This window comes from Ipomoea nil, unplaced genomic scaffold (genome assembly GCF_001879475.1).
Source record: "Ipomoea nil cultivar Tokyo-kokei standard unplaced genomic scaffold, Asagao_1.1 scaffold0188, whole genome shotgun sequence".
NCBI classification, from domain to species: domain Eukaryota; kingdom Viridiplantae; phylum Streptophyta; class Magnoliopsida; order Solanales; family Convolvulaceae; genus Ipomoea; species Ipomoea nil.
The window spans coordinates 64,292-92,195 of record NW_017616616.1 but is presented as its reverse complement, the minus strand read 5'-3'; the positions used below and the strand labels follow the sequence as shown (position 1 = coordinate 92,195).

The 27,904-nt window shown below is 35.1% G+C and overlaps 4 protein-coding genes and 1 pseudogene across 5 annotated transcripts; 4 read left to right on the top strand and 1 right to left on the bottom strand.

Moving 5' to 3' along the window:
• Positions 1-53: 53 nt before the first annotated feature.
• Positions 54-1,011, bottom strand: LOC109186123 (zinc finger MYM-type protein 1-like). The gene is made up of 2 exons (XM_019336035.1): positions 672-1,011; positions 54-568 (listed from the first exon to the last, which is right to left on the bottom strand). The coding sequence occupies exons 1-2, from the start codon at positions 1,009-1,011 to the stop codon at positions 54-56; spliced, it is 855 nt and encodes a 284-aa protein (XP_019191580.1).
• A 7,118-nt stretch (positions 1,012-8,129) lies between these two features.
• Positions 8,130-10,808, top strand: LOC109186113 (systemin receptor SR160-like). Its single transcript, XM_019336025.1, has 2 exons — positions 8,130-10,383; positions 10,471-10,808. Exons 1-2 carry the CDS (start codon positions 8,130-8,132, stop codon positions 10,806-10,808), a joined length of 2,592 nt encoding a protein of 863 aa, XP_019191570.1.
• A 2,315-nt stretch (positions 10,809-13,123) lies between these two features.
• Positions 13,124-15,451, top strand: LOC109186104 (annotated as a pseudogene).
• Positions 15,452-15,456: 5 nt separating this feature from the next.
• On the top strand, positions 15,457-21,851 carry LOC109179838 (receptor protein kinase CLAVATA1-like). 2 transcript variants are annotated; one of them, XM_019329318.1, is made up of 3 exons: positions 15,457-15,958; positions 21,152-21,403; positions 21,486-21,851. In XM_019329318.1, the coding sequence occupies exons 1-3, from the start codon at positions 15,481-15,483 to the stop codon at positions 21,821-21,823; spliced, it is 1,068 nt and encodes a 355-aa protein (XP_019184863.1). In that variant the 5' UTR covers positions 15,457-15,480; the 3' UTR covers positions 21,824-21,851. The 2 variants fall into 2 exon arrangements, with proteins under 2 accessions (XP_019184863.1, XP_019184867.1); XM_019329322.1 differs by lacking the exon at positions 15,457-15,958 and having other exon boundaries at positions 20,985-21,403.
• A 3,744-nt stretch (positions 21,852-25,595) lies between these two features.
• Positions 25,596-27,219, top strand: LOC109186095 (zinc finger BED domain-containing protein RICESLEEPER 2-like). The gene is made up of 3 exons (XM_019336001.1): positions 25,596-27,009; positions 27,099-27,157; positions 27,205-27,219. Exons 1-3 carry the CDS (start codon positions 25,596-25,598, stop codon positions 27,217-27,219), a joined length of 1,488 nt encoding a protein of 495 aa, XP_019191546.1.
• The last annotated feature ends 685 nt before the right edge of the window (positions 27,220-27,904 follow it).

The window sequence follows — 27,904 nt, the reverse complement described above, 5'->3', positions numbered from 1 at the left end:
ACAACTTTATTTATTATAAATAAAATTCTAACATAATGCAAATTAGAGATCTTTTATTTAAAAACAGATGTTCTTCTAGCATTCTTTGATGCAAATTCATCAATCAACTCTTCATAATCTACTTTATCCAAAAGATCATTTTCAATAGATATCATTGCTAATCCGTTAAGTCGTTCTTGTGACATTGTAGAGCATAAGTAGAACTTCAACAATTTCAACTTGGAAAAACTTCTTTCTGCAGATGCAACAGTAACAGGAATAGTTAATAAAATTCTATATGCAATAACTGCATTAGGATAACAATCAAACAATTCCAAATCTTTCAAAATTTCAATGGGTCCTAGTTTTTCATTAACATACAACTCTCTTCTTAGTTTTAACTCCACATACAACTCATCTCCATTAATATCCGAATGTCCATTATGCTTAAGAGAATTTTCAAGACGACTACATGAAGACTTCAAACTCATATCAACTAAAGAACTTAACCTGTCAAAATTAAACAAGAAACCAAATATTTTCCCATACTCTTGAAATTGCTCAAACCTACTTTTAAGAGAAACAACAGCTTGATCAACAATGAAAAAAAAAAATTAACTCTAAATGAATCTTCTGCAGATAATGAAACTTCTAATGATGCATTTGAATTTTCATGAATTGTTTTTTTCTACGGATTTCACGTCTCTTAGGAAAAAGGGGATCTATATCCATTTTAATAGCAATTTCCTTAGCAGAATCCAAGGCATCATTAAAATCACTTTCTCTATATTTCTCAAAAAAAGAAACCAATTCCTCAATTTTTTCGTAAGCAACATCAATAAGCATGTCTTTGGATTGCAAGTACTTGCTAACAAAATTAATACGATACAATATATGGAACCATATTACTATATCCAACAAAAATTCAAAATCACCAAGTTCATTTGTTAAAAAAGATTTAGCTTCACTTCTTACTAAGGAATCACTATCAACATCAGCAACTTGGAGTAAAGCCTCTCGTATTTCTACCATTTGAAATCTTATGGCTTGAACACTCTCAACACGACTCTCCCAACGAGTGGAGACAATGACTTAAGAGTTAAACCATGTACATTATCTTTCAAAATACCCCATCTCTTGGTATATTTTGCAAAAATTGTATATATACGTTGTATAACTCCAAAAAAATCTTTTGCTTTTGCTTTACTACAAGCATTTTCCATATCACATAAAACTAAATTAAGACTATGACAACCACATGGAGTATAAAAAGCTCTAGGATTTTCATCTAAAAGTCTTTTTTGCACACCTTGATGTTTACCCTTCATATTTGACTCATTATCATAACTTTGTCCACGTATATCAAAAATATTAAGATTAAGAAGGTGCAATTCATTTTACAAAGTACTAAAAAGACCTAGTCCAGTTGAATCATTCACATTCAAAAATCCTAAAAAAGACTCCTCAATATTAACTTGATGTGTAGAGACATCAACATATCTTATTATTAATGACATTTGTTCATTGTGGCTAATATCAGGAGTACAATCAAGTATTACAGAAAGTATTTTGCTTGCTTTATTTTTTTTTAATATTTCAGATTTCATCGAGGAAGCAAGCAAAAATATTAATTCATTTTGAATGCTATGACCAAGATATTGAAAGTAAATTTCTTCATTTTTAATACGCCTAACATGTTCTTGGATAATATGGTCAAATTCGGCCACCATCTCAACTAAGCCTAAAAAATTTCCATTGTCATTTTGATACAATTTTTCATTAGTACCCCGAAAGGCTAAAGTACGTTTGCCAAGAAACTTAACAAAAGAAATAATTCTTAACAAAACTCTTTTCCAATGATCTTTCTCCTTCTTAATTAATCCTTGAGCGACTTTGTCAATGGTTTGATTTGTCTTAAACCTTTGACGCAAATCATACCAAGTCGTCATATTTTTAATATGCTCCATACATGTCTCATGTTCTCTAAGTCTTTCACCAATATGAGCCCAATCATTGAAACCTCCATTTGTTAATTGACCTTTACCAATACCATTTTTAAAGATTTTGCAACAAAAAAAAAAAAAAAAAAAAAAACTCTATCAAGCTCTTTTGAGTAAACTAACCATTCTCTATCACATTTTTCGCCATTTGATAAGACCCTAGTATACAAATTTGCATTAAATCACCTAGAAAACTTATCTTTAGGGCCTTTTACAATAGAATTATCTCTCTTAGAACCATTGATTACTAATAAATCAATCATTTTCGAATCAAGTCCATCCCAATTTCTTGGATAAAAAATATCACAATTGTTAGTTTCATATAAAGCATCATCATCATTGTTGGGTGAATTATTCATTTTTTCATTCTCTACTTGATCAATATTGTCAATATTAATATGCACATTGTTACCATTTTCAACATTAGTATCATGATTATCCACATTATTTTCATTATCAACATCAACGCCAACATTTGGATTTTCAGAAAAAAATTGTGGTGTTTTAATTATAAACTTATCTAATGCTCCTCTTTGTAATCGTTGTAACTCTTCATTTTTTTTTGTTTCTTACGTTTTTCATAGCCAGATTCATGTTTTCTAATGCCGGGAGCCATAATATGCAAATATGCAATTCACAGATTCAGCAATTGAAATCAAAGTTATCAAACAACAATATTCTAACAAAGAGGCAAGGAGCAATCACATTACACATATAACATATAAAATTAAAAATTTAAAGTTAAAAATGATTGAAACAACCTGATTGAAAAATCCTTATTTTTTGTTTATTGTCTTGGTCTGTTACTGCCTTACTGCCGTCACGCCGACCAACACAGCAGCACTCCCGCCTCTCCCCGTCTCCCGGTAACACGCCAACACCGAGCGAGTACACCGCAACAAAATCTATAATATCTACAACAAGACCTGCAAAAAGTGCCAAAACGCATACTAAATTTGATTAAAACAATTTTTCAAAAAAAAAATTGATTAAAACAATTTTTCAAAAAAAAATTGATTAAAACAATTTTTCAAAAAAAAATTGATTAAAACAATTTTTCAAAAAAAAAATTGATTAAAACAAAACGCAGAATAAATTTTATTATGATTGCTGAGTTGCTTACCCGTGACCAGAAGGGGCAGAAGGAAGAAGGCAAGAAGCCAGAACTCCAGAGTCCAGAGTCCAGAGTCCAGAAAAGCGCAGAAGGCTGAACTTCTCAAATCTCACATAATTAAGATGATGAAGTGAGTGTATGTATGTGTAGCTTGCTGGCTTGCCGGCGTGATAAGTGATAATGATATATATGGTTCAAAAACAAAGATGCAAATAAGGAGGAAACGCCCAGGTTCAAGATTGAAGACTTCACCGCTTCCAGTCTTCCCGATTCCGTATTTCCGTGAATCCGTGCAGAATTGTGGACGTCGAAGAAGACTAGAAGAATAAGAAGAGTAGAAGACTAAGATGAAATTCGTGGAGTGTGCAGCCTTTGCCGGAAACACAGAACTGTGGACGTCGAAGAAGACTAGAAGAGTAGAAAACTAAGATGAATTGAACTCTGATCTTATTCCTCTCAATTCTCTGCGGCCCTGCCAATCTTTAATCGGCAAAGAAGACAAAGAAACATCGAGAAACAACATTATTGATTGCTCAATTAATTCTTTCATAAATTTTAATTAACGTTGGAGAAAACTGATCGGTTTAATTGTAAAAAAAATTTCGTTTAATTAACGGAGAAAACTGATCGGTTTAATCCTCAGAATTTTTTATTTTTTTTTTTAAATTTGTGTGGTATATTAGGTATACTACTATACTGGCCCTCTAAAATTTGGGGGCCCTCTAAAACTGGGGGCCCTGTGCGGTAACCCAGCTTGCACAACCCCAAATCCGGCCCTGAATTCAATGAATTATGATAACACTGACATTGACTTTGACTCCAACTCCACCCAACGACGTAACTTTGTTGTTCACCATCTTATTGCTAGCTCCTCCTCACTCGCTCCTTGTTAAACATGTGGCTTGAATGAGTCTCTAGTTCTGTTGTTTACTCTTTCTTTAGCCTACTGTTATGCTTCTGTTACAACTTCTCATGTAAAGCTCTATTTATACCTTCATTGTAAAGTTATAATCAATACAATTATTTTCTACCTTCACATGGTATCAAGAGCCAGCAACAATTCTTAGTTTTTTTTTTTCTCTCTTCTCCCTAGACTACATAATGTCCACCACAACTGACACACCTGAAATCCCCATAATTCAAATTACTGCTCCTGCAAATTTCCCCATTAAACTTACTTCCTCCAACTTTTCAGTTTGGAGACGTCAAATCCAAGCCACTTTGTCTCGTTCGCCGTGAACCGTTTGTCACAGTTTATGTATGCACCATCTGCAGCCCATTGGTCTGCTACGAAGCGTGTTCTACGCTACCTCAAGGGTACGTTGTTTCATGGATTACTACTCAAAGTTAAAAGTACCTTTCAGCTCACCGTCTTTTCGGATTCTGATTGGGGTGGTTCTAATACCTTGGGCTGTTCTACCACTGCATATGTTTTGTATCTTGGTGGTAACATTGTTTCTTGGAAGTCGACGCGTCAGAAGTCAGTTTCTCGTTCTTCCACTGAGGTGGAGTATCGTGCCCTTGCGAATGCTACTGCTGAGGTTCTATGGGTTCAGCATCTTTTGCGGGAGCTACGAGTGCCTTTGAGTGGCACTCATGTGTTGCTTTGTGATAATCTGAGTGCTACGTATGTCTGCAAAAATCCTGTGTTCCATTCTAGGATGAAGCATCTTGCCCTTGACTATTTCTTCGTTCGTGAGTTGGTGGTTTCTGGGGCTTTGGTTGTTCGTCATCTTCCCTCTAAGGAACAGCTCGGAGATATTCTCACGAAGCCGCTGGGTCGTGCATCCTTTCAACTTTTCCGGTCCAAGATCGGAGTCTCCGACGGATCCTCCATCTTGCAGGGCATGTTAAACATGTGGCTTGAATGAGTCTCTAGTTCTGTTGTTTACTCTTTCTTTAGCCTACTATTATGATTCTATTACAACTTCTCATGTAAAGCTCTATTTATACCTTCATTGTAAAGTTATAATCAATACAATTGTTTTCTACCTTCACACTCCTCACCATCTTATTATTATAATTATTATTAGGTTAATTAACTACTTGATTGAAAATGCAGCAGCACCACCCTACTCATCATGCCTTGTTCTTCTTCATCTTCATTATTCTCCTTTTCTCCTTCCTAAATTATTCACATCTGTAACCAATCATGAGGATGATGAGAGGGCTATTTTAAGTATCCTAAAACAACACTGGAGAAATCCATTTTCACTTGAGCAATGGAACTCCACTTCCTCCCCATGTTTCTGGCCTGAAATTTTTTGCACCTTAGGAGGAAGTGTCACATGGATAAATCTCAACGACATGGGCCTCGAAGGGTCATTACCCTAAAAAATTATATGCCAACTCAACAACCTTTCTTCAATCTATCTGGCTAGGAATAATCTCAGGGGGACTATTCCAATTGACATCTCCACTTGCTCAAAACTTGAAGAGTTGGATCTATCCGAAAATAAAAGTATTTAAATTGAATTTTGGTTTAGAAATCCGTTAGCAGAGTAGACTCCAAGTCCAAGTCAACCAACTTAATTTATGGTTTAAATCAAGCAAGCAATACACCAATCAAGTCATCCTCTTTTAGTGAACATAGCCGGACCAATAAAGTAACTTGCAGTTGAGTTAATATCATCCGAGGTCTTCCGAATATAGTAATTTTATCACGTTTAGTCCTAAACTTTCAAATTGATCATCTGTGGTCTTCGACTTTCAAATTTAACTATTCGTGGTCCAAGTTAACCACTCATGGTCCTTCAACTATTAAATTTTAACCAACCATGGTCCTTTCAAGAGGACCACGACTGGTTAAATTCTGAAACTTGAAGGACCATGGGTGGTTAACTTTGACCACGAATGGTTAAATTTAATTTGAAAGTCGAAGGACCATATATGATTAATTTGAAAGTTTAGAACTAAACGTGACAAAACCACTATACTCAGATAACCTCAGATGGTATTAACTATACACACACACACACACACACACACACACACACACACACACACACACACACACACACACACATATATATATATATATATATATATATATATATATACATATGTATATGTATACATATGTATATGTATACATATGTATATATATAGGCTCTGTTTGGCAGAGCTTATAGCTTATTTTAAGATACTAATAAACTATAAGTTTTGTTTGATAATATTTTTAAAATAAGCTCGTAGCTTAAAATAAGAGCTTATTTTGGAACGTTACCTTAGGTAGCGTTCCAAAATAAACTAGTAGCTTCTTAATTTTTTTTTTCCCATTTTTGTCCTTATTATTTTAAAGAAATGGCATCCTTTACCTTTTCAAATTAAAATTTTTTTCTCTTCTCCTTTATCTGCAATTATTATTATTATTATTATTATTATTATTATTATTATTATTATTATTATTATTATTATGAGATGATGGAGATTCAGAACAATATTGCTACGTCATTATGAGATGCTTGATCATGATTATGCTAATAGTTTTATTTCAAAATAGTAATTTTTTTAAAGACAAAATGTTACATTTTAATATGTAAACAAACTAATTTAAATTTTATGGAGATGTCCTTTTTAGTCTTTTTACGTTTATCAGCTTATCAAAATGCTAATTTTACCAAACACTTTCAAGCATAACAGCTCTTCAATTTTCAGCTCATAGCTTATAGTTTTTCCGCTTTCTGCTCCTTTTTAGCTTTCAGCTAGGTTTGCCAAACATTGGCACATATGTGAGGTGTGTATTAGAGTTCTATATTGAGTGAAATAAACAATGATTTCTTTTATTTTTTTCTTCATCATATTTTATTCTATTGTTCAAAGTGAAGGGAGCAATCACTATTGGAAATTATGAAATTTCCGACCACCTGAAAATGATCTTAAATTAAGTTGATACCAAAAAGTCCAAAAAGTGGTCGGAAATAGCAACAAAGGTTTTTCCGGATACCAAAAGTGGTCGGAACAAGATTTTCGACTTGATTTAAGATCACTTTCAGGTGGTCAGAAATTCCATAATTTCCAGTAGTGAATAATGGTAGTGAGTTATAAGATTTATAAACGATTTGAATTCAATAGTAAGATCAGATAAGAAGACAAAGCCAACAAAAATTATAACTAGAGCCTCGCGGGGCCAACCAAAGCCCGACTATTGGCTGGCTTGGAAGGTTTAATATTGAACACTTTGAGAGATTCGAAAGAACATTCAGACACGTCCTGAGGAATTTGTCGTGCAACATGTTGATAGTGTTTTTATCATATTTCCTTAATATGATGCCCAATCCAAGTGATTCAAGTGGTTATGAAAAACTAAGAGAGTGTCCTACAACTTTTTTGTGCAAAGTTTTTTTTTTTTTTTTTTTTTTTTTTTTTTTTTTATATTCGGAGCAAAACAATACCAAAACTGAGCCCGAATTTTGACGTGCTCAAGTTAGTGAGTTATTTTTTTTTATAGTAGTTGTTAAATACCTAGTCAAAATCACTAACCGCTATTATCAAGCATGGCATTTATGTGAGCCTTGCAGAATGGTTGAAATAAAGTGATGGTGAATAGAAAATTGATATGAGTAGCTAGCCATCTTATTCATAGATTCATTAACTTTATGATATTTACTTATAATATGTATTTAAAAAAAAAAACAAAAAACAAAAAACAAAACAAAAAAAAAACTCCCAATTAATATTTAAACGGATACTAAATTTGATTTAAATGAAACTTTCCTAATGCTTTTTAAAATTTAATTATACACAATACTCCATAAAACCTAGCTCACCCAATCCAACATATTGATGTTGTTGTTGTTATCATCATATGTTTATTTATAAAATTAATTAATTAATTAATAGTAAAAGTACCAGTAGGATTTTATGTTGTGTTGTTCAATGACTTATGATAACACTGACTTTGACTTTGAGTCCAAGTCCACCCAACAACGTGGAACTTTGTTGTTCACATTAAGCAATACAATAATATAATAGATAGAGAGCTCGATCGATCCTCACCATCTTATTATTAGCTTACTTAATTGTTTGAAAATATAATGGTGGTGCACCACCCTATTCAGCATACCTTCTTCTTCTTCATGCTCCTTTTCTCCTTCCCAAATTATTCACAATCTTTAACCAATCATGAGGATGATGAAAGGGGTATTTTACTTAGCATAAAACAAGAGTACTGGGGAAATCCATCTTCACTTGAGCAATGGAACTCCACTTCCTCCCCATGTGACTGGCCTGGAATTTCATGCAACTCCAATGGAAGTGTCACACGGATATCTCTCTCCGAAATGAACATCGGAGGATCATTCCCAGCCTCAACTATTATATGCCAGCTCAACAACCTTGTTTCAATCAATTTCAGTTCCAATACTCTCTTTGGAACTATACCAGCTAACCTCTCCAGCTGCTCAAAGCTTGAAACCTTGGATCTATCCACAAATGATTTGACAGGAAAAATACCAGCAGATTTATGTACAACTCTTGTGGAATTGGACTTGTCTTCCAACGAATTATCAGGTGTGGTCCCTGAGACCCTTGGTGGTTGCTCATCCTTGGAACTTCTAGATCTATCCAACAATACATTCTCTGGTGAGTTGCATGTTGAAACCCTACTAAATTTGACTAGCTTGAAGACATTGGTTTTATCGTTCAATAATTTTGTTGGTAGCTTATCTCACTCATTTTCTAGCTTGGTAAACTTAGAGACCTTAGATTTGAGTTCTAATAACATCTCTGGTTTGATACCCTCTGGGATTTGTAAAGACCCTAAGAATAGCTTGAAAGTGTTGTACCTTCAGAACAACATGTTCACTGGTCCAATACCTGAGAGTCTAAGTAACTGTTCCCAATTGGAATCTCTTGATCTTGACTTTAATTACCTTAAAGGGAATTTACCATCTAGCCTCGGGTCCTTGTTGAAGCTCAAGGATTTGATGATTTGGTCTAATGAGCTTGAGGGGGAAATCCCATTGGAGTTAAGGTACTTGCAGTCTTTGGAAAATCTGATTCTTGATTTCAATGACTTGTCAGGGTCAATCCCTGAAACTCTCAGCAACTGTACTAATTTGAAAAGCATTTTTTTGTCGGATAATTTGTTGAGTGGTGCTATACCAGCTTCATTAGGGCTCTTGTCTAATCTAACTATTCTGGAGCTCGCAAACAACTCCCTCTCTGGGAGCATTCCTGTCGAGTTGGGGAATTGCAGCAGGTTATTTGGGTTGGATATGAACACCAATTTCTTGAATGGGTCTATTCCAAAAGAATTAGGATCCATGCAGTATCTCCATTTTCTGAATTTAGGGCATAATCATCTCTCTGGTCCAATACCTCAACAACTTGGAGGCTTGAAGAATGTTGAACGCCTTTATCTATCACACAACCGACTCAATGACTCAATTCCACAAACTTTGACCAATCTCATATATCTTTCGGATCTTGATCTGTCTAATAACCAACTTTCTGGAATGATACCTTGTTCATGTCAATTTCCAAGATTTACTAGAGAATCGTTTGCGAATAATTCTGGCCTTTCTCAATGCCGTCATCCTCAGGATTGCCAAAAACCTAAGTCTAGCAGATCAAAGAAAAAGCATTACATCATTATAGGTTGTGGTGTAATTGCAGGGGTACTTATTTGGTTAGTAACTCAGTTACTCGTGACCAAACTTACAGGGAAAGGGAGAATGGAAAATGATGGAGAAGAATGGAGTATGGTTTCATTTCAAAGATTGGGATTTAATAAATGGGATATATTGAGTGGTTTGACAGATCAAAATTTGGTTGGAAATGGGGGGTCAGGAAAAGTATATAGAGTGATCACCAAGAAAGGCGATAGAGTTGCTGTTAAAAGTATACGGCATGAACGAAACGAAGGCCACATTTTGGAGAAGCAGTTTATAGCAGAGGTTAAGATTCTTGGGGGAATTTGGCACAACAACATAGTGAAATTGTTATGTTGCATCAGAGGAAAGACAACAAAGCTTCTTGTGTATGAATACATGGACAAACAATGTGTTCACAAATGGTTGCATGGAAAGAAGAGAGGCTTAACTACTCAAGTCTTGCAGTGGGAGAGGAGGCTAAAAATTGCCATTGGAGCTTCACAAGGGCTATGCTATATGCATCACAGTTGCAGTCCGCCCATTGTTCATAGAGATATCAAGTCTAGTAACATACTCGTCGACTCAGACTTCAATGCTAAGATTGCGGATTTTGGATTGGCAAAGATGATGGCGAGTGAAGGAGATCCAGAAACAGCATCTGCTATTGTGGGAACCTTTGGTTACATTGCCCCGGGTACATTTTTTTTTTTTTTTTTATATCTTCATTTCAATTCCCACTTATTTTTATACTTGCATAATCACATATATCATGAGAATGCAGAATATGGCAGTACAAGAAAAGTGGATGCGAAGAGCGATATCTACAGCTTTGGCGTAGTTCTCTTGGAATTAACAACTGGAAGAGAAGCCGTGCCTGCAAATGAGGATATGAACCTGGCACAATTGGCACACAAACACCAAAGAGAAGGGAACTCAGCTGTAGATGCCCTAGATGAGGAGATCAAGGACCCACGTTATCTGGAGGCAATGATCGCTGTTTTCAAATTAGGCCTTGCATGCACTTTGAATTCCCCATCAAGCAGGCCGTCCATGAAAGATATTGCACAGATTCTTCAAAGATACAGCGAAAACACTCATCTGTCTTTAGAGAACCAATAGACAATATAATATTTCCACTTTACTTTTGAATGCAAAATATTTTGCAATGGTTTGTTTAGTTTAATTTCACTATTGCACTCACAGTGCAGTTATGCTGGATCCTTTATAATTCATAATGCAACTCAACTTTGTTTCCTTGATTTTCTTAGATGTTAAAGTGATAAATAAACTTTCTGGAGCTCAATAGTAATTGCATTGGAATTCCAAAATTAATAATATTCACAGGAATTGAATTGAAACATGAATGCAACTTGAGAGTGAATTTCATTTTTGGTCCTACTGTTATAGGATCCACATTACCTGGAAGCAGCAACTACCCTTTTCAAATTAGGCCTTGCGTGTACTTTGAGTTCTCCTTCGAGCAGGTCATCCATGAAAGATGTTTTGCAGATTCTTCAAAGATGCAACAATACCTTTGAGAGAGCTATTCCGAATGGGACGACGGAAACTCAAATCAACAGTGAGAACAACCATTTGTCTTCAAGGAGTGGATAGACAATATTTCCCTTTTTCCTTTAGAATGGACTTATTCCATTGCAAAATCCTATGTTTAATGTGACTTTTGTACTTAATGGCCAATTTGATTTTCTATTACGGTTTTCCTCATAAATTAGCCCTTGCATGTACTTTGAACTCTTCTTCAAACAAGTCATCCATGTAAGATATATTATAGATTCTTCAAAGATGCCAATGCCCATTTGTTCTCAGGGAGCTGATGTACAATATTTTCATTAAACAAACTGTTGTCATAGTTATTTAATGAGAATAGTTTATACTTCAAAAGAGAAAACACTATTTATATCAAATAATATATAAATATATTGCATCTAAAAATAGTAATTACATAAAACCACATTGGCTCTGTTTGGCAAATCTAGCTGAAAAGCTATAAGCTAGGAGCTGAAAACTGAAGAGCTGTTAAGCTAGCTGTAATGATTGAAAGTGTTTGGTAAAATTAGCTTTTTGATAAGCTGATAAATGTAAAAAGCTAAAAATGACATCTTCATAAAATTTAAATTAGTTTGTTTACATATTAAAATTTAACATTTTGAAATAAAACTATTAGCATAATCATGATCTAGCATCTTATAATGAAGTAGCAATATTGTTACAAACCTCATAATAATAATAATAATAATAATAATAATAATCTCTTCAAAAATAATAATAATAATAATAATAATAATAATAATAATAATAATAATAATAATAATAATATTTGCGGTGAAAGTTGCGGATAAAGGAGAAGAGAAACGAGTTTTAATTGGGAAGGGTAAATTATGTCATTTCTTTAAAATAATAAGGATAAAGATGGAAAAAAAAAGTTAGGAAGCTAGGAGCTTATTTTGAAACGCTACCTATGATAGCGTTCCAAAAGAAGCTCTTATTTTAAGCTAGGAGCTTATTTTGGGAGCATTACCAAACAGAGCTTATAGCTTATTAGTAGCTTAAAATAAGTTATAAGCTCCTAAATAAGCTCTGCCAAACAGAGCCATTAACTATTACAAATGTAAATGTAAAACTTTGAGTGAATCAAATCATCTATTATCATCATCATTTCCTTTTCTTGATTGGTCTCTCCATATATAAATTAAGTCCTTCCAATAATTATATAGAATTTCAACATAAACATATTTCACACAACAAACCCAAACAAATGTCACTCCATGTAAGAAATCAACCCAAACTCTCAAGTTCTAAAGAAAGACAAAAAAAAAAAAAAAAAAAAAAAAAAAAAAAAAAAAAAAAAAGGAATTGATAGATGTATTCTCTAAATTAAAGAACAAAAAATAGAGGAAGAAAAATAAATAAAAGAAAACAGATAATTAAAATAAACAACGTGCACGTACTTAACTCATTTCTATCTATTCTGGTCCACATATTTTACACCCAAATTAAAAGTATTAAAATTGTAATTTGGTTTAGAAATAAGGTAGCTGAGTTGATAATTCAGATATTACTATTGACTCCAAGTCCAAGTCCACCCAACTTAATTTTTGGGTCACATTAAGCAATAGACCAATTAAGTCATCCTAGAATGCTCCTCACAATCTTTATATATATGGATCATCCATGCATTTTGGTTTTAAGTCTTTTTAGCTTAATTAATTGTTTGAAAATGCTGCAGTTTAGCCTCTTCATCATGCCTTGTATTCTTCTTCCTACATTTCTCCTTGCCAAATTCACATTCTTCAACCACTGAAAGGGCTATTTCACTTGGCCTAAAACTAGGACCATGAAAAGATTGAGAAACCCATATATAATATACTTGCAGAAACCAAAGATGAAGCCAAAGTATACTAGTTTTCCCTACAATGCTTTCTTTCTCTATTTCCACCAGCACTCAATCTCTGTTTTTCTTCTTCCATTTATGTTGCTCATCTTCTTTCTTCATCCATCTTCACCTACTCCTCTCAATGGGCTTTACAGGGACTCGCAGTTGCTATTATCCTTCCAAGCTACCATTTCTAACCAAATACCATTTCAGAACTGGGTATTATCCACAAGCCCCTGTAGCTTCACTGGTATTACATGCAAAGGATCAAGGGTCTCTTCTATAAATCTCACAGACACTATGCTCAGCGTAGATTTTGGCATGGTTTCTTCTTACTTGCTCAGTCTTGAAAACCTGGAGAGCCTTGTGTTGAAGAACGCCAATCTCAGTGGCTTCTGCCTCAAAATCCCAATGCGCTGCTTCATTGAGGTACACAGATCTAGCTGAAAACTACATCTCAGGGCCTGTTTCTGATATCTAAAGCCTTGGTCGTCGGTGCTATAATCTCAAGGCCCTCAACCTTTCCAGCAACTCCATGGACCCTCCTGGGAGGCAGGTTGCCGCGGGTGGAGCAACCATTAGACTTCGAAGTCTTGACCTTTCTTACAACAATATTTCAGGGCACAACATATTTGTTATGCTGTCCCCCAGTGATTTTCCTGATCTTGAGTTGTTGTCTCTGAAGGGTAATAAATTATCAGGAAAAATTCCCAAATTGAGTTTTATGAATTTGTCATATTTGGACCTTTCTGCCAACAATTTTTCTGAAAATTTTCCTTCATTTCAAGACTGCTCTAGTTTACAACATCTTGATTTATCATCAAACAGCTTCAGTGGTAATATTGGTGCCTTCCTTTCTTCATGCTCCAACCTCAGTTTCCTCAATCTCGCCAACAATAAGTTTAGGGGTGGTGTTGCTAAGCTGCCTAGTGGGAGTTTGCAGTATTTGTACCTAGGGGGAAATGATTTTCAGGGGGAGCTTCCAGGGCATATTGGAGATTTATGTACAACTCTTGTGGCATTGGACTTGTCTTCCAACAACTTTTCAGGTATGGACCCTGAGACCCTTGGTGATTGCTCAGCCTTGGAACTTCTAGATCTCTCCAACAATAAATTTTCTGGTGAGTTGACTGTTGAAACCCTACTAAATTTGACTAACTTGAAGACATTGGTTTTATCATTCAATTATTTTGTTGGTGGCTTGTCTGAGTCATTTTCAAGCTTGGTAAACTTAGAGACCTTAGATTTGAGTTCTAATAACATCTCTGGTTTGATACCCTCTGGGATTTGTAAAGACCCTAAGAATAGCTTGAAAGTGTTGTACCTTCAGAACAACATGTTCACTGGTCCAATACCTGAGAGTCTAAGTAACTGTTCCCAATTGGAATCTCTTGATCTTAGCTTTAATTACCTTAAAGGGAAGATACCATCTAGCCTGGGGTCCTTGTTGAAGCTCAAGGATTTGATTATTTGGTTGAATGAGCTTGAGGGGGAAATCCCATTGGAGTTGAGGTACTTGCAGTCTTTGGAAATTTTGATTCTTGATTTCAATGACTTGTCAGGGTCAATCCCTGAAACTCTCAGCAACTGTACTAATTTGAAATGGATTTCTTTGTCGAATAATTTGTTGAGTGGTGCTATACCAGCTTCATTAGGGCAGTTGTCTAGTCTATCCATTCTGAATTTGGGAAACAACACCATCTCTGGGAACATACCTGCTGAGTTGGGAAATTGCCACAGCTTGTTATGGTTGGATCTCAACACCAATTTCTTGACGGTACTATCCCACCTGCTCTGCTCTTACAATCTGGCAATATTGCAACGCCATTACTTACTGTGAATCAATTTGGGTTTATTTGGTATTATGGAAGTGAACAGTGCCAAAGTACAAGAAGTTTAGTCAAATTTGGAGGGATTACACAGGATCGTCTGGACAGGATTTTAAACAGGAACCCCTGCAATTATACTAGAGTTACTAGAGTTTCAAAACTAATATTTGACAACTACGGATCCATGATTTCCCTTGACCTTTCATACAATAAGTTGGAAGGCAGTATTCCAAAGGAATTAGGTTCCATGCAGTATCTCTTTTTTCTGAATTTAGGGCATAATCATCTCTCTGGTCCATTACCTCAAGAACTTGGAGGCTTGTGGAGTGTTGAACACCTTTATCTATCACACAACCGACTCAAAGGCTCAATTCCACAAACTTTGACCAACCTCCCATTTATTTCGCATATTGATCTGTCTAATAACCAACTTTCTGGAATGATACCTTGTTCACCTCAATTTGCAACACTTAATGGAGAATCGTTTAAGAATAATTCTGGCCTTTCTGATTATTGCACTCATCCTCAGGATGGCCTAGAACCAAGTCCAAGTTTAAGTTCAATTTCTATGCCTAGCAGATCAAAGGAAAAGCATTACATCATTATAGGTTGTGGTGTAATTGCAGGGGTACTTATTTGGTTAGTAACTCAGTTACTCGTGATCAGACTTGCAGGGAAAGGGAGAATGGAAAATGATGGAGAAGAATGGAGTATGGTTTCATTTCAAAGATTGGGATTCAATAAATGGGATATTTTGGGTGGTTTGACAGATCAAAATTTGGTTGGAAATGGAGGGTCAGGAAAAGTATATAGAGTGATCACAAAGAAAGGCAAAAAAGTTGATGTTAAAAGTATAAGGCATGAACGAAACGAAGGCCACATTTTGGAGAAGCAGTTTACAGCAGAGGTTAAGATCCTTGGGGGAATTAGGCACAACAACATAGTGAAATTGTTATGCTGCATCAGAGGAAAGACAACAAAGCTAATTGTGTACGAATACATGGACAAACAATGTCTTCATAAATGGTTGCATGGAAAGAAGAAAGGCTTAACTACACAAGTCTTGAACAGTAACATACTCATGAACTGCACAAGGCCTCTGCTATATGCATCACAATTGCAATCCACCCATTGTTCATCGAGATATCAAGTCCAGTAACATACTCATGGACTCCGACTTCAACGCCAAGATTGCAGACTTTGGACTAGCAAAGATGCTAGCGAGTGAAGGAGATCCAGAAAGAGCGACATCTATAGCTTTGGCGTAGTTCTCTTGGAATTGACAACGGGAAGAGAAGCAGTGACTGGAAATGAGGATATGAACCTGGCACAATGGGCACACAAAACCAAACAGAAGGGAACTCAGCTGCAGATGCCCTAGATGAGGAGATCAAGGACCCACGTTATCTGGAGGCAATGATCGCTGTTTTCAAATTAGGCCTTGCATGCACTTTGAATTCCCCATCAAGCAGGCCGTCCATGAAAGATATTTCACTGATTCTTCAAAGATACAGCGAAAACATTCATCTGTCTTTAGAGAACCAATAGACAATATAATATTTCCACTTTACTTTTGAATGCAAAATATTTTGCAATGGTTTGTTTAGTTTAATTTCACTATTGCACTCACAGTGCAGTTATGCTGGATCCTTTATAATTCATAATGCAACTCCACTTTGTTTCCTTGATTTTCTTAGATGTTAAAGTGATAAATAAACTTTCTGGAGCTCAATAGTAATTGCATTATTGGAATTCCAAAATTAATAATATTCACAGGAATTGAAACATGCATGCAACTTAAGAGTGAATTCCATTTTTGGTCCTACTGTTATAGGGCGTTTCCAATTTTAGTCCACTTTAATTTTTTTTTTGCCACTTTATAACCACTATTATTGAATATGTTCCACTTTTAGTCCCACCGTTAGTATTTCCATCAAGAGCTCGTGTAATCTAGGGGTATTTTAACATTTCTTCTCATCCAAGACTATGTTTGACTAAAGAAATGAGAACATTAAACCTAAAACCTAAGAAACCTCGCCGGCCCATGTTGGAACGAACAAAACAATGTATGTTTGGCTTCCCATTCTCGTTGTTCGAAAAGCCATCTTCGAATATCGGAGGAGGAGGACGAAGTGCCTGGATTAAAAGAGAAGAGACAAACATAAAAAGACTAAAATACTCTTTGATTATACGGCTCTTGACGAAAATATTAACGGTAGACTAAAAGTGAAACACATTCAATAACAGTGGTTGTAAAGTGACAAAAAAAATTAAAGTGGACTGAAATTAGAAACGCCCCTATAACAGTAGGACCAAAAATGGAATTCACTCTGCAACTTAACTATTTGGAGGAATTAATGAAGTATGTTTACCAGTTCACAGGCCTCGCTTGCGTCTTCAAGCTTGTACGATCAATTATATACACCATGATTGCATCAAGATATCAACTCTAGCAACATACTCTTAAAGTCCCAGAGTTTGAATTCAATACTAAGATTGCAGACTTTGCAAGGTGGACACAGTTCTAAAACTGTTCATAATTATGAATATAAGTTAAAAAATTATGAACATATAGTTCTATACTTATGAACATAGAATTGTGAACATAATTATGAACATATAGTTCTGCAATTATGACTATAGAGATTCAATAATTGTGAATATGAAGTTCAAAAATTATGAATATATAGCTTTATAATTATGAACATATAGTTCAGTAATTATGAATATAGAGTTGAATAATTATGAATATGAAATTCAAAAATATGAATATATAGCTTTATAATTATGAACATATAATTCAATAATTATGAACATAGAACATTGTCTACTTTGCAACGGTTTCACAGCATAACGATTGATTGAAGTAAACGCCGGGTCATTAACTCAATTCTAGGTATTCTGGTCCAAATATGTTACACTAAAAGAAAAGTATTTAAATTGAATTTTGGTTTAGAAATCCGTTAGCAGAGTATGTAGACTCCAAGTCCAAGTCCACCCAACGTAATTTATGGTTCAAATCGAGCAATACACCAATCAAGTCATTCTCATAGTCAGGACTAATTTTTGAGGGACAAATTATAAACAAGAACACGAATTATAATTGAATTTTAAATACTTTGTAATTAAGTAGAAGATTTTTTTTTTTTTTTTTTGGTAGCAAATTATATTGCCATCAAATTAATTAATTAATTAATAATAAATAAATAAATATAAAAAAAATATATAATACACGCACATATGTGAGTGTGTGTATTAGTTATTTTGACAAGTTATTTCCTCTCGCTTCTTTGGCGACTTATTTTCTTTCATTTCTTTGGCAAGTTCTTTTTCCATTAATGTGAAACGATTTAATTTATCAAGGCGTATGTTTATCTCATCCTGAGCAACGAACAAGATCTGAACCATTATATGCAGTTCAGATTAATGAAAATATTGTCTACGGACAGAAGAGCTGCAATAGTTACTCAGGTGGTATGCAAGACTTCTCAAATAGAGTCAGTGTTGGATAGCCAGATCATTAACAACATCAAAGAAGCTTCAGGTTCCTCCATTGAATTCAGCTTCAATTTTGTAACACAGTTTGCGATTCAAGTTTTTTTAGCATTGATAGGAAAGTTGTTTCTATGTTTGACTGTAAAGAATGTTTTATCATTCTATCGATTTTTATTGTAACTGTTTCAACTTATGATTAATGAATTAGCTCTTTATTTTTAAAAATAAAAAATAAAAAATAATGATTTCTTTTATATTTTTCTTCATCATTTTTTATTCCATTGTTCAAAAGTAAGGGAACAAAAATGGTAGTGAGTTTTAAGATTTATGAACGATTTCAATTCAATAGTAGTATAAGAAGAGTAGTCCTCATAGGGAGTCCAAATGAGATGATTCAAGTGTCAGGAAAGATAAGGAAGTCCTCAACAACTTTAATATTGAACATTTTGAGAGATTCCAAATGCATTCATACCACAATATCAGAACATTCAATTCGGACACATCCTGAGGAATTTGTCTTGCAACAAGTTGATAGTGTTTTGATCATATCTCCTTAATATAAAGTCCAATCAAGGTGATTCCAGTGACTATGGAAAGCTAAGAGAGTGTCATACAACTTTTATATTCAAAGTTTTTTCATATTCGGAACAAAACAATACCAAACTTGATTGCCTAGTTGTATTTCCAGTTTGTTTGGTGATGTAATATAAATTCCGTTCTTTGGTTTTAAGGAAAAAAAAAAAAAAAACATAGCCAAAAATTAGACCCTGTTTAAATTTTCAATATGGAATAATCAAATCATTCAAATGTGCAGCTGTCCAAAGTCGGAGTTGAAGTAGGGAGGAGAGTATGATTGGTTGAAGCAAATCCTAAGGCTCAATTTTGCTTTCAATGGTCTAACATTTCTCCATATTCATTCATCTAATATTATATTACATCTATACAAAACTAATAAATAAATAAATAAATAAATAAATAAATAAATAAAAACCCCAATGAAGAATCCAAAATTAAAAATTTTTAAACTCCCAAAAAAGAAATTGTGAAAACACATTATTGTTTTTAATTGTCAGTTTAATGAAACTATCTACCACTAACTTGTTCAAAAACTCTCCTTTTCTCCTTCCCAAATTATTCACAATCTTTAACCACTCATGGGGATGATGAAAGGGCTATTTTACTTATCCTAAAACAACACTGGGGGTATCCATTTTCACTATTTGAGCAGTGGAACTCCACTTCCTCCCCATGTGACTGGCCTGGAATTTCATGCAACTTCAATGGAAGTGTCACTCGGATATCTCTCTACGATAGTGGACTCGAAGGGTCATTCCCCTCAAAAATTATATGCCAGCTCAACAACCTTTCTTCAATCGATTTCCGTTACAATAGTCTCTGGGGAACTATACCAGTTGGCATCTCCAGTTGCTCAAAGCTTGAAGAGTTGGATCTATCTGCAAATAATTTCACAGGGAAAATATCAGGTGAGTTATTTTCCATGAAAACCCTGCGTACTTTACGTATTCAATGGAACATGTTGTCTGGTGAGATACCGACACCCATAGCGGCTTACAGTTTGGAGTATCTTGATCTTTCAAGTAACCATTTGAGTGGAACAATACCAGATGATATAGCAAACCTTAACAACCTTAGATATTTAGATTTGTCTTCGAATTCTTTAACTGGATCAATACTAGAAGGTATAGAAAATTTATACAACCTTCTCCACTTAGATTTGTCCAGGAATTCTTTAACTGGATCAATACTAGAAGGTATAGGAAATTTATACAACCTTCTCCACTTAGATTTGTCCAGGAATTCTTTTACTGGTCCAATACCTGATAAATTGTCCCAATTGCATCAACTCTCTCATCTTTCACTTTCTTGTAACAATTTGACCGGTGAAATACCTGAAAAACTGGAATTATTTAGTTTGAATCACATTGATCTTTCTCATAATCATCTAAGTGGAACTATTTCAAGAGATTTTCGAGAATTGCTACAATTGGGCTACATGAATGTATCTCATAACCACTTATCAGGAGACATCTGGGAAACTGCTAGCCATCTTCCTGCTACAATGATCCTTGATATTCGTTGGAACAACTTTTCTGGGAGATTCCCTTATGCGCAAGCGCAGGAAAGATTTTCTGATAGCTGCTTTGATGAAGCCAATTTATGTTCAGATGCAATTGAAAATGGATTGCCAGCATGCTCTACACACTGGTGTTCTGAATACATAGACTGTAGTTCCAAGCCTAGTAGTAAATCAAAGAAAAAGAGAAAATACATCATTATAACTACTTGCAGTGCGATTGCAGGGGTACTTATTGGGTTAGTAATTCTGTTACTTGTGTTTAGACACTCAGGGGAAAGGAGAAGGGAATACAGTGGAGAAGAATGGATTATGGTTCCGTTTCAAAGGTTGGAATTTAATAAATGGGAAATTTTGGGTGGTTTGAGTGATGAAAATTTGATTGGAAATGGAGGGTCAGGAAAAGTATATGGAGTGATCACCAAGAAAGGCCAGAGAGTTGCTGTTAAAAGTATATTGCATGGACAAAAGCAAAGGCAGGAATTAATGGAGAAACAGTTCCTAGTAGAGGTTAAGATTCTTGGGGGAATTTGGCACAACAACATAGTGAAATTGTTATGCTGCATCAGAGGAAAGACTACAAAGCTTCTTGTGTATGAATACATGGACAGACAATGTGTTCACAAATGGTTGCATGGAAAGAAAAGAGGCTTAACTACTCAAGTCTTGCAGTGGGAGAGGAGGCTAAAAATTGCCATTGGAGCTTCACAAGGGCTTTGCTATATGCATCACAGTTGCAATCCACCCATTATTCATAGAGATATCAAGTCCAGTAACATACTCGTCGATTCTAACTTCAATGCCAAGATTGCAGACTTTGGACTGGCAAAGATGATGGCGAGCGAAGGAGATCCAGAAACAGCATCTGCTATTGTGGGAACCTTTGGTTACATTGCCCCCGGTACATTTTTTTTTATATCTTCATCATTTCAATTCCCACTAATTTTTATACTTGCATAATCACATATATCATGAGAATGCAGAATATGGCAGTACAGGAAAAGTGGATGTGAAGAGCGACATCTACAGCTTTGGTGTAGTTCTCTTGGAATTGACAACGGGAAGAGAAGCAGTGACTGGAAATGAGGATATGAACCTGGCGCAATGGGCACACAAACACCAAACAGAAGGGAACTCAGCTGCAGATGCCCTAGATGAGGAGATCAAGGACCCACGTTATCTGGAGGCAATGATCGCTGTTTTCAAATTAGGCCTTGCATGCACTTTGAATTCTCCATCAAGCAGGCCGTTCATGAAAGATATTTCACAGATTCTTCAAAGATACAGTGAAAACACTCATATGTCTCTAGAGAGCCAATAGACAATATAATATTTCCACTTTACTTTTGAATGCAAAATATTTTGCAAGGTTTGTTTAGTTTAATTTGACTATTGCACTCACAGTGCAATTATGCTGGATCCTTCATAATTCATAATGCAACTCCACTTTGTTTCCTTGATTTTCTTAGATGTTAAAGTGACAAATAAACTTTCTGAAGGGCAATAGTAATTGCATTGGAGTTCCAAAATTAATAATATTCACAGGAATTGAAACAGGCAACTTAACCATTGGAGCAATTAATGAAGCATGTTTATCTGTTCACATGCCTCGCTTGCGTCTTCAAGCTCGTACGATCAATTATATACAACATGATTGCATCAAGATATCAACTCTAGCAACATAGTCTTAAAGTCCCAAAGTCTGAATTCAATACTAAGATTGCAGGCTTTGAAAGTGGACACAGTTCTAAAACTGTTCATAATTATGAATATAAGTTTAAAAATTATGAACATAATTATGAACATATAATTTTGCAATTATGACTATAGAGATTCAATAATTCTGAATATGAAGTTAAAAAATTATTAATATATAATTTTATAATTATGAACATATAGTTCAGTAATTGTGAATATAGAGTTGAATAATTATGAATATGAAATTCAAAAATATGAATATATAGTTTTATAATTATGAACATATAATTCAGTAATTATGAACATTAACAATGTCTACCTTGCGTTCCACAGCATAACGATTGATTGAAGTAAACGCCGGGTCATTAACTCAATTCTATGTATTGTGGTCCAAATATGTTACACTAAAAGAAAAGTATTTAAATTGAATTTTGGTTTAGAAATCCGTTAGCAGAGTATGTAGACTCCAAGTCCAAGTCCACCCAACGTAATTTATGGTTCAAATCGAGCAATACACCAATCAAGTCATTCTCATAGTCAGGACTAATTTTTGAGAGACAAATTATAAACAAGAACACGAATTATAATTGAATTTTAAATACTTTGTAATTAAGTAGAAGATTTTTTTTTTTTTGTTTGGTAGCAAATTATATTGCCATTAAATTAATTAATTAATTAATAATAAATAAATAAATATATAAAAATATATAATACACACACATATGTGAGTCTGTATTAGTTATTTTGACAAGTTATTTCCACTCGCTTCTTTGGCGAGTTATTCCCTCTCATTTCTTTGACGAGTTCTTTTTTCATTGTGAAACGATTTAATTGATCAAGGCGTATGTTTATCTCATTCTGAGCAACGAACAAGATCTGAACTAGGGCTGAGCAGAATCCGAAGAAACCGAAAAAACCGACCGAACCGCGAACCGAACTAGACCAACCGAACCGAACCGCTACCCGAGTCGCAAAACCGAACCGACGCCTAAAACGACGTCGGTTTACGGAGTTCGGGTAGGGTGGCTTAAAAATGCACCCGACCCGTCCGAATACCCGATAAAAGCTAGGGTTGCGTATGTAGATAGCAATACGACGTCGTTTAGGCTTAATATATATATATATATATATATATATATATATATATATATATATATATATATATATATATATATATATATGTTGTTACTCCTAACTCCACACTTGCGCAGTCAGTCTCTTGATTCCCTTCTCTTGCTAGGGTTTCCAGACGAGAGCTTCTCTTCTCTCATTCTCTGAGACTCCTCAGTTCTCTCTGGTTCTCTGTGCAGTCGCACCTTGCGATTTTAGTCCTCACTCCTCAGTTCTCTCTAGTCTCTTCTGTACTAGACAAAGACTACCTTCTTTGTAGTCTATACTCTCCTTGTCTGGTTGGTTCTGTTATAGACGACGAAACATTGTCACTGGTGGAAGCCCTGAGGCCCTGACTGGTGTAGTGGTGCTGTGGTGGTCGTGGATGTGGTGCTGTGGTGGACTACTGGTGTCGTCGAGACGTCGACTTCCAGTAAACTGAAGGCCTGAAGCCCTCGTTCTCCAGGGTATTTGTGAGAAAAGAAGTAACTCGCTGACCCTATTCTTAAATTTATTGTGATGTATTATGTGGTCTCTGTGATATTGTAGTGGAAACACTGACTTTGTTAGTTGTTACTGCAAACCCTAGTTTTGTAAAAGTTATTTCTTAAAGTTAGTGGCATATTGCTCTGAGTTTATTGCGAATTTGTGATCTATTTTGTGTCTCTGTGATAATGTGGTGGAAGCACTGACTTTTAATGAAAACCCTAGTGTTATAAACTTGATTTCAGAATCTGTAAATGTGTGATATGTTGTGTGACATTATGGATTTCTGGTGGAAGCACTGACTGTGTCTGATTATGATTTCTATGATTCTTTGAATTGTGGACTATGATTAAGTCAATCTGTTGAGAAGTTCCAGATTGTATATCACTTGTCCCTTGTCCCTTGTTTGTGATGTTATGATACTTGATTATGGTTTTTATGATTCTCTGAATTGTGGACTGTGATTAAGTCAATCTGTTGAGAAGTTCCAGATTGTATATCACTTGTCTCTTGTCCCTTGTTTGTGATGTTATGATACTTGATTATGGTTTCTATGATTCTCTGAATTGTGGACTGTGATTAAGTCAATCTGTTGAGAAGTTCCAGATTGTATATCACTTGTCCCTTGTCCCTTGTTTGTGATGTTATGATACTTGATTATGGTTTCTATGATTCTTTGAATTGTGGACTGTGATTAAGTCAATCTGTTGAGAAGTTCCAGAGTGTATATCACTTGTCCCTTGTCCCTTGTGGTGGAAGCACTGACTGTTATAACTTATAAGAGTCTTATAAATTTGAGTGTTATAAACTTATAATGTCTCTTAAAGGCTTTAATTGGTGGAAGCCCCTTAGAAATTCAGTTAATGATGTTGATGAAATGAGCTGTTTTTATGTTATAACAGTCTCTGATTCATCTGGATATTTTAAATATATCCCTGAATCTGGATTTCTTTGTAAGTTTATGGATGTATTCCCTTAATTGTATTTGTATATTTGTAATTTTGTATTGAATAATGCCCTTTAATTAATTATGCATTCCTGTTTAATGATGACACAAAATGTGTCTGATTATGGAATGCTTTTGAATCCTGTTGTGTGTACTGATAGTTCACCATTTTTAGATGGATAATATCAGTATGCCTGGTACTCCTGGTAGTCAACCTCCCAGCTCCTCAATTGATGGACCTTCAGGGGTGGAAGCCCAAACTGTTGAGAATCAACAGAATGAGCAACCTCCTACTGCTGTTCCAGCCAAGAAGAGGAAACAGGTTGCTTCCAGATCACCAGTGTGGGATCATTTTGAGGCAATAAAGGACACTAATAATGTGGTTGTAAAAGACAAATACATTTATTGTGCCAAAATTTACCACTGTGAGACAAAAAAACATGGGACTTCTTCCTTAAGAAATCACATGTTTAGCTTTTTGAAAAATCCTCACTCCAAGGAAACTAGGCAGTCCCTGTTAACATTTCAGGCTGTTACATCACTTACAGATGGTCAGCCTACTGTGGGAGAAATAGGGACTTGGGTTTTTAATCAAGAGTCAATAAGGAGGGCCTTGGTTGAAATGATAATCATAGATGAATTGCCCTTTAGGTTCGTGGAGGGAATAGGTTTCAGGAGGTTCATAGCTATTGCTTGCCCTAGGTTTATAGTTCCATCCAGGTGAACTATAAGTAGGGACATCCTAGTTGTCTATGATGAGGAGAGACTGAAATTGAAGCAATTTTTAAGGGGAAGCAGTCATAGGGTTAGTATCACTACAGATTCTTGGACATCCATCCAAAGAATTAACTACATGGTAGTTACTGCCCATTTCATTGATTATGAGTGGAAGCTTCATAAGAAAATCCTTGCATTTGTCCCTGTTACTTCTCACAAAGGTGAATATCTAGCCAAAGCCCTAGAAAATTGTTTGCTTGAGTGGGGGCTTAGAGATGTGTATTCTATGACTGTTGATAATGCATCATCAAATGACACTGCTATGGTTTTTCTGAAGAAAAAAATGATGTCTTGGGGATCATCTACTGTGAGGACAAAGTATCTTCACATGAGATGTATTGCCCATATCTTAAACCTAGTAGTTCAAGATGGTCTTAAGGATTGTGATAGTTCAGTTAAGAAGGTTAGGGAGGTGGTTAGATATGTTAGAAACTCTCCTGCTAGACTCAAGAAGTTCAGGGATTTGGCTGATTGGTTGAGTATTGAACAAAGGTCTTCTTTGTGTTTAGATGTTCCAACCAGATGGAACTCTACCTATTTAATGTTGCAGTCTGCATTAACTTACCAAAAAGTGTTTGAATCTTTGGAGTCTGATTGCTCTTTCAAGTCTGATTTGGGTAATTCAATTCCTGATTTTATGGACTGGGAATCTGTTGGCAGTTTGGTTCAGTTACTGAAGTGTTTTTATGACATGACCATTAGAATTTCTGGTTCTTTATATGTCACCTCAAACACTTTCTTTATTGAGATTTCTGATCTGTACTGCCTATTGAAAGGCATGGTGGAAGTTGGTGGGCCAGTTGGTGTGATGGGGAAAAATATGAAGGCAAAATTTGAGAAGTATTGGGGTGATGTGGAAAAAATGAATCTAATGATATTTTTTGCAAACATTCTAGACCCTAGAGACAAGTTAGAGTATATGCCTACTCAGTTTAATCATATGTATGGTGAGGAAAAGGGTCAAACATTCTATGACAAAGTAGTTGCTGGTCTTGTTGAGTTATTTGATGATTATTCTACATCTGCCTCTTCTTCTGTCCCTTCTGTGCCTGTCCCTTCTGTGTCTGTGTCTGTACAGCCTACATCTGCCTCTTCTGTTTCTGTTGGGAAGCCACAACATTTTCTGAAGTCCCAAATTAAAAATCAAAGAATGGAGTCTGGGGGTAAGAAACAAACTGAGTTGGATATGTACTTGAGTGAGGGAATAGTTGAAGAGGAAGAATCTTTTGATATACTTGGATGGTGGAAGATCAACTCTGCTAGGTTTCTAGTTCTGTCTAAGCTTGCTAGGGATGTCCTAGCCATTCCAATCTCCACTATAGCCTCAGAATATGCCTTCAGTACTTCTGGAAGAGTATTGGATCCTTTTAGGAGTTCTTTAACTCCAAAAATTGTGGAAGCATTGGTGTGTACACAAGATTGGCTTAGAAAGCAAAATACTCCTTTATGTATTGAGGAGAATCTGGAAGAGTTGGAGAGGTTTGAAAAAGGTATGACTTTTTAGTTTGAACATTATAATCCTTTATACTTATATTTTAAATTGCTTAAATTGTTAATACTTTTCTTGTTTATTTTGCAGAGTTAAGTGGTGATGGTAGAAGTGGGAGGTCTCTTGGTTCTACACTTGCTACAATTCCTGTAATGTTATTATTTACATTACTTGATTTTATTGCAATCTTTTACAGTATTTGACTGTTTAACTAAATTGCAATCTAATCTCACTTGCTATTTTTTGAGCCCACTGGACATCTGTAAGTCTCAAACTCTGTAACTCTGTAAGTATGAAGGCCAGGTAACTTGTACTAAGTTGCTGCCTCAAGTACCTTGGGCATTTGGTAATGTATGGACTATTTTATTCTGTCTGTTCACTTTAAGTTGGCAAGTTTGGCAATGATGAAGCTTCCACCTTCAATCTGAAAAGGAAAGGATTAAGTTGGTCAGTTGCTCTATACTTAAGGTATATTGAAGCAATAGGCCCTTAATCCAAATGATATGTAAAAATGCTTACTGAGCCAATATTTATATAATCCTTTCTCTGTTTTTCATTTTCTAATGCTTGCTTAGTTGCTTTACTTGTTTACTTGCTTGTGTACTAATTATCTACACTAACTTGCCACAATTCACAGGAAGAAGAATAACTACTCTAATTGTCTGAATTCTAAAAGTCTAAGAGTTGCTGATTTTGGGTGAATTTGTTTTTGTGGTGCTTCGGTTTAAAGTTTAAACAGTTATGTAAATTTGTATGTAGTAAGTAGTATACAAGCTAGTATGTACTTCTGTAGTTTTTTTGGAGTCTTAGACAGTTAGACTCTTAGCCACTTAAGAGTTAAGACTCTTAATATTAGTTAATAGACTACTTAGTAATACTAATTACTAACTTAGTAA

Coding starts and splice junctions, on each gene's coding strand:
- LOC109186113 (XM_019336025.1), top strand. CDS start 8,130: ATGGTGGTGCACCACCCTATTCAGCATACCTTCTTCTTCTTCATGCTC. Junction 10,384..10,470: donor CTTTGGTTACATTGCCCCGG/GTACATTTTTTT, acceptor ATGAGAATGCAG/AATATGGCAGTACAAGAAAA.
- LOC109179838 (XM_019329318.1), top strand. CDS start 15,481: ATGCCTAGCAGATCAAAGGAAAAGCATTACATCATTATAGGTTGTGGT. Junction 15,959..21,151: donor GTTGCATGGAAAGAAGAAAG/GCTTAACTACAC, acceptor GAAAGAAAAGAG/GCTTAACTACTCAAGTCTTG. Junction 21,404..21,485: donor CTTTGGTTACATTGCCCCCG/GTACATTTTTTT, acceptor ATGAGAATGCAG/AATATGGCAGTACAGGAAAA.
- LOC109186123 (XM_019336035.1), bottom strand. CDS start 1,011: ATGGTAGAAATACGAGAGGCTTTACTCCAAGTTGCTGATGTTGATAGT. Junction 569..671: donor TCCTAAGAGACGTGAAATCC/GTAGAAAAAAAC, acceptor TTGTTGATCAAG/CTGTTGTTTCTCTTAAAAGT.
- LOC109186095 (XM_019336001.1), top strand. CDS start 25,596: ATGGTAGTTACTGCCCATTTCATTGATTATGAGTGGAAGCTTCATAAG. Junction 27,010..27,098: donor GTTGGAGAGGTTTGAAAAAG/GTATGACTTTTT, acceptor TTTATTTTGCAG/AGTTAAGTGGTGATGGTAGA.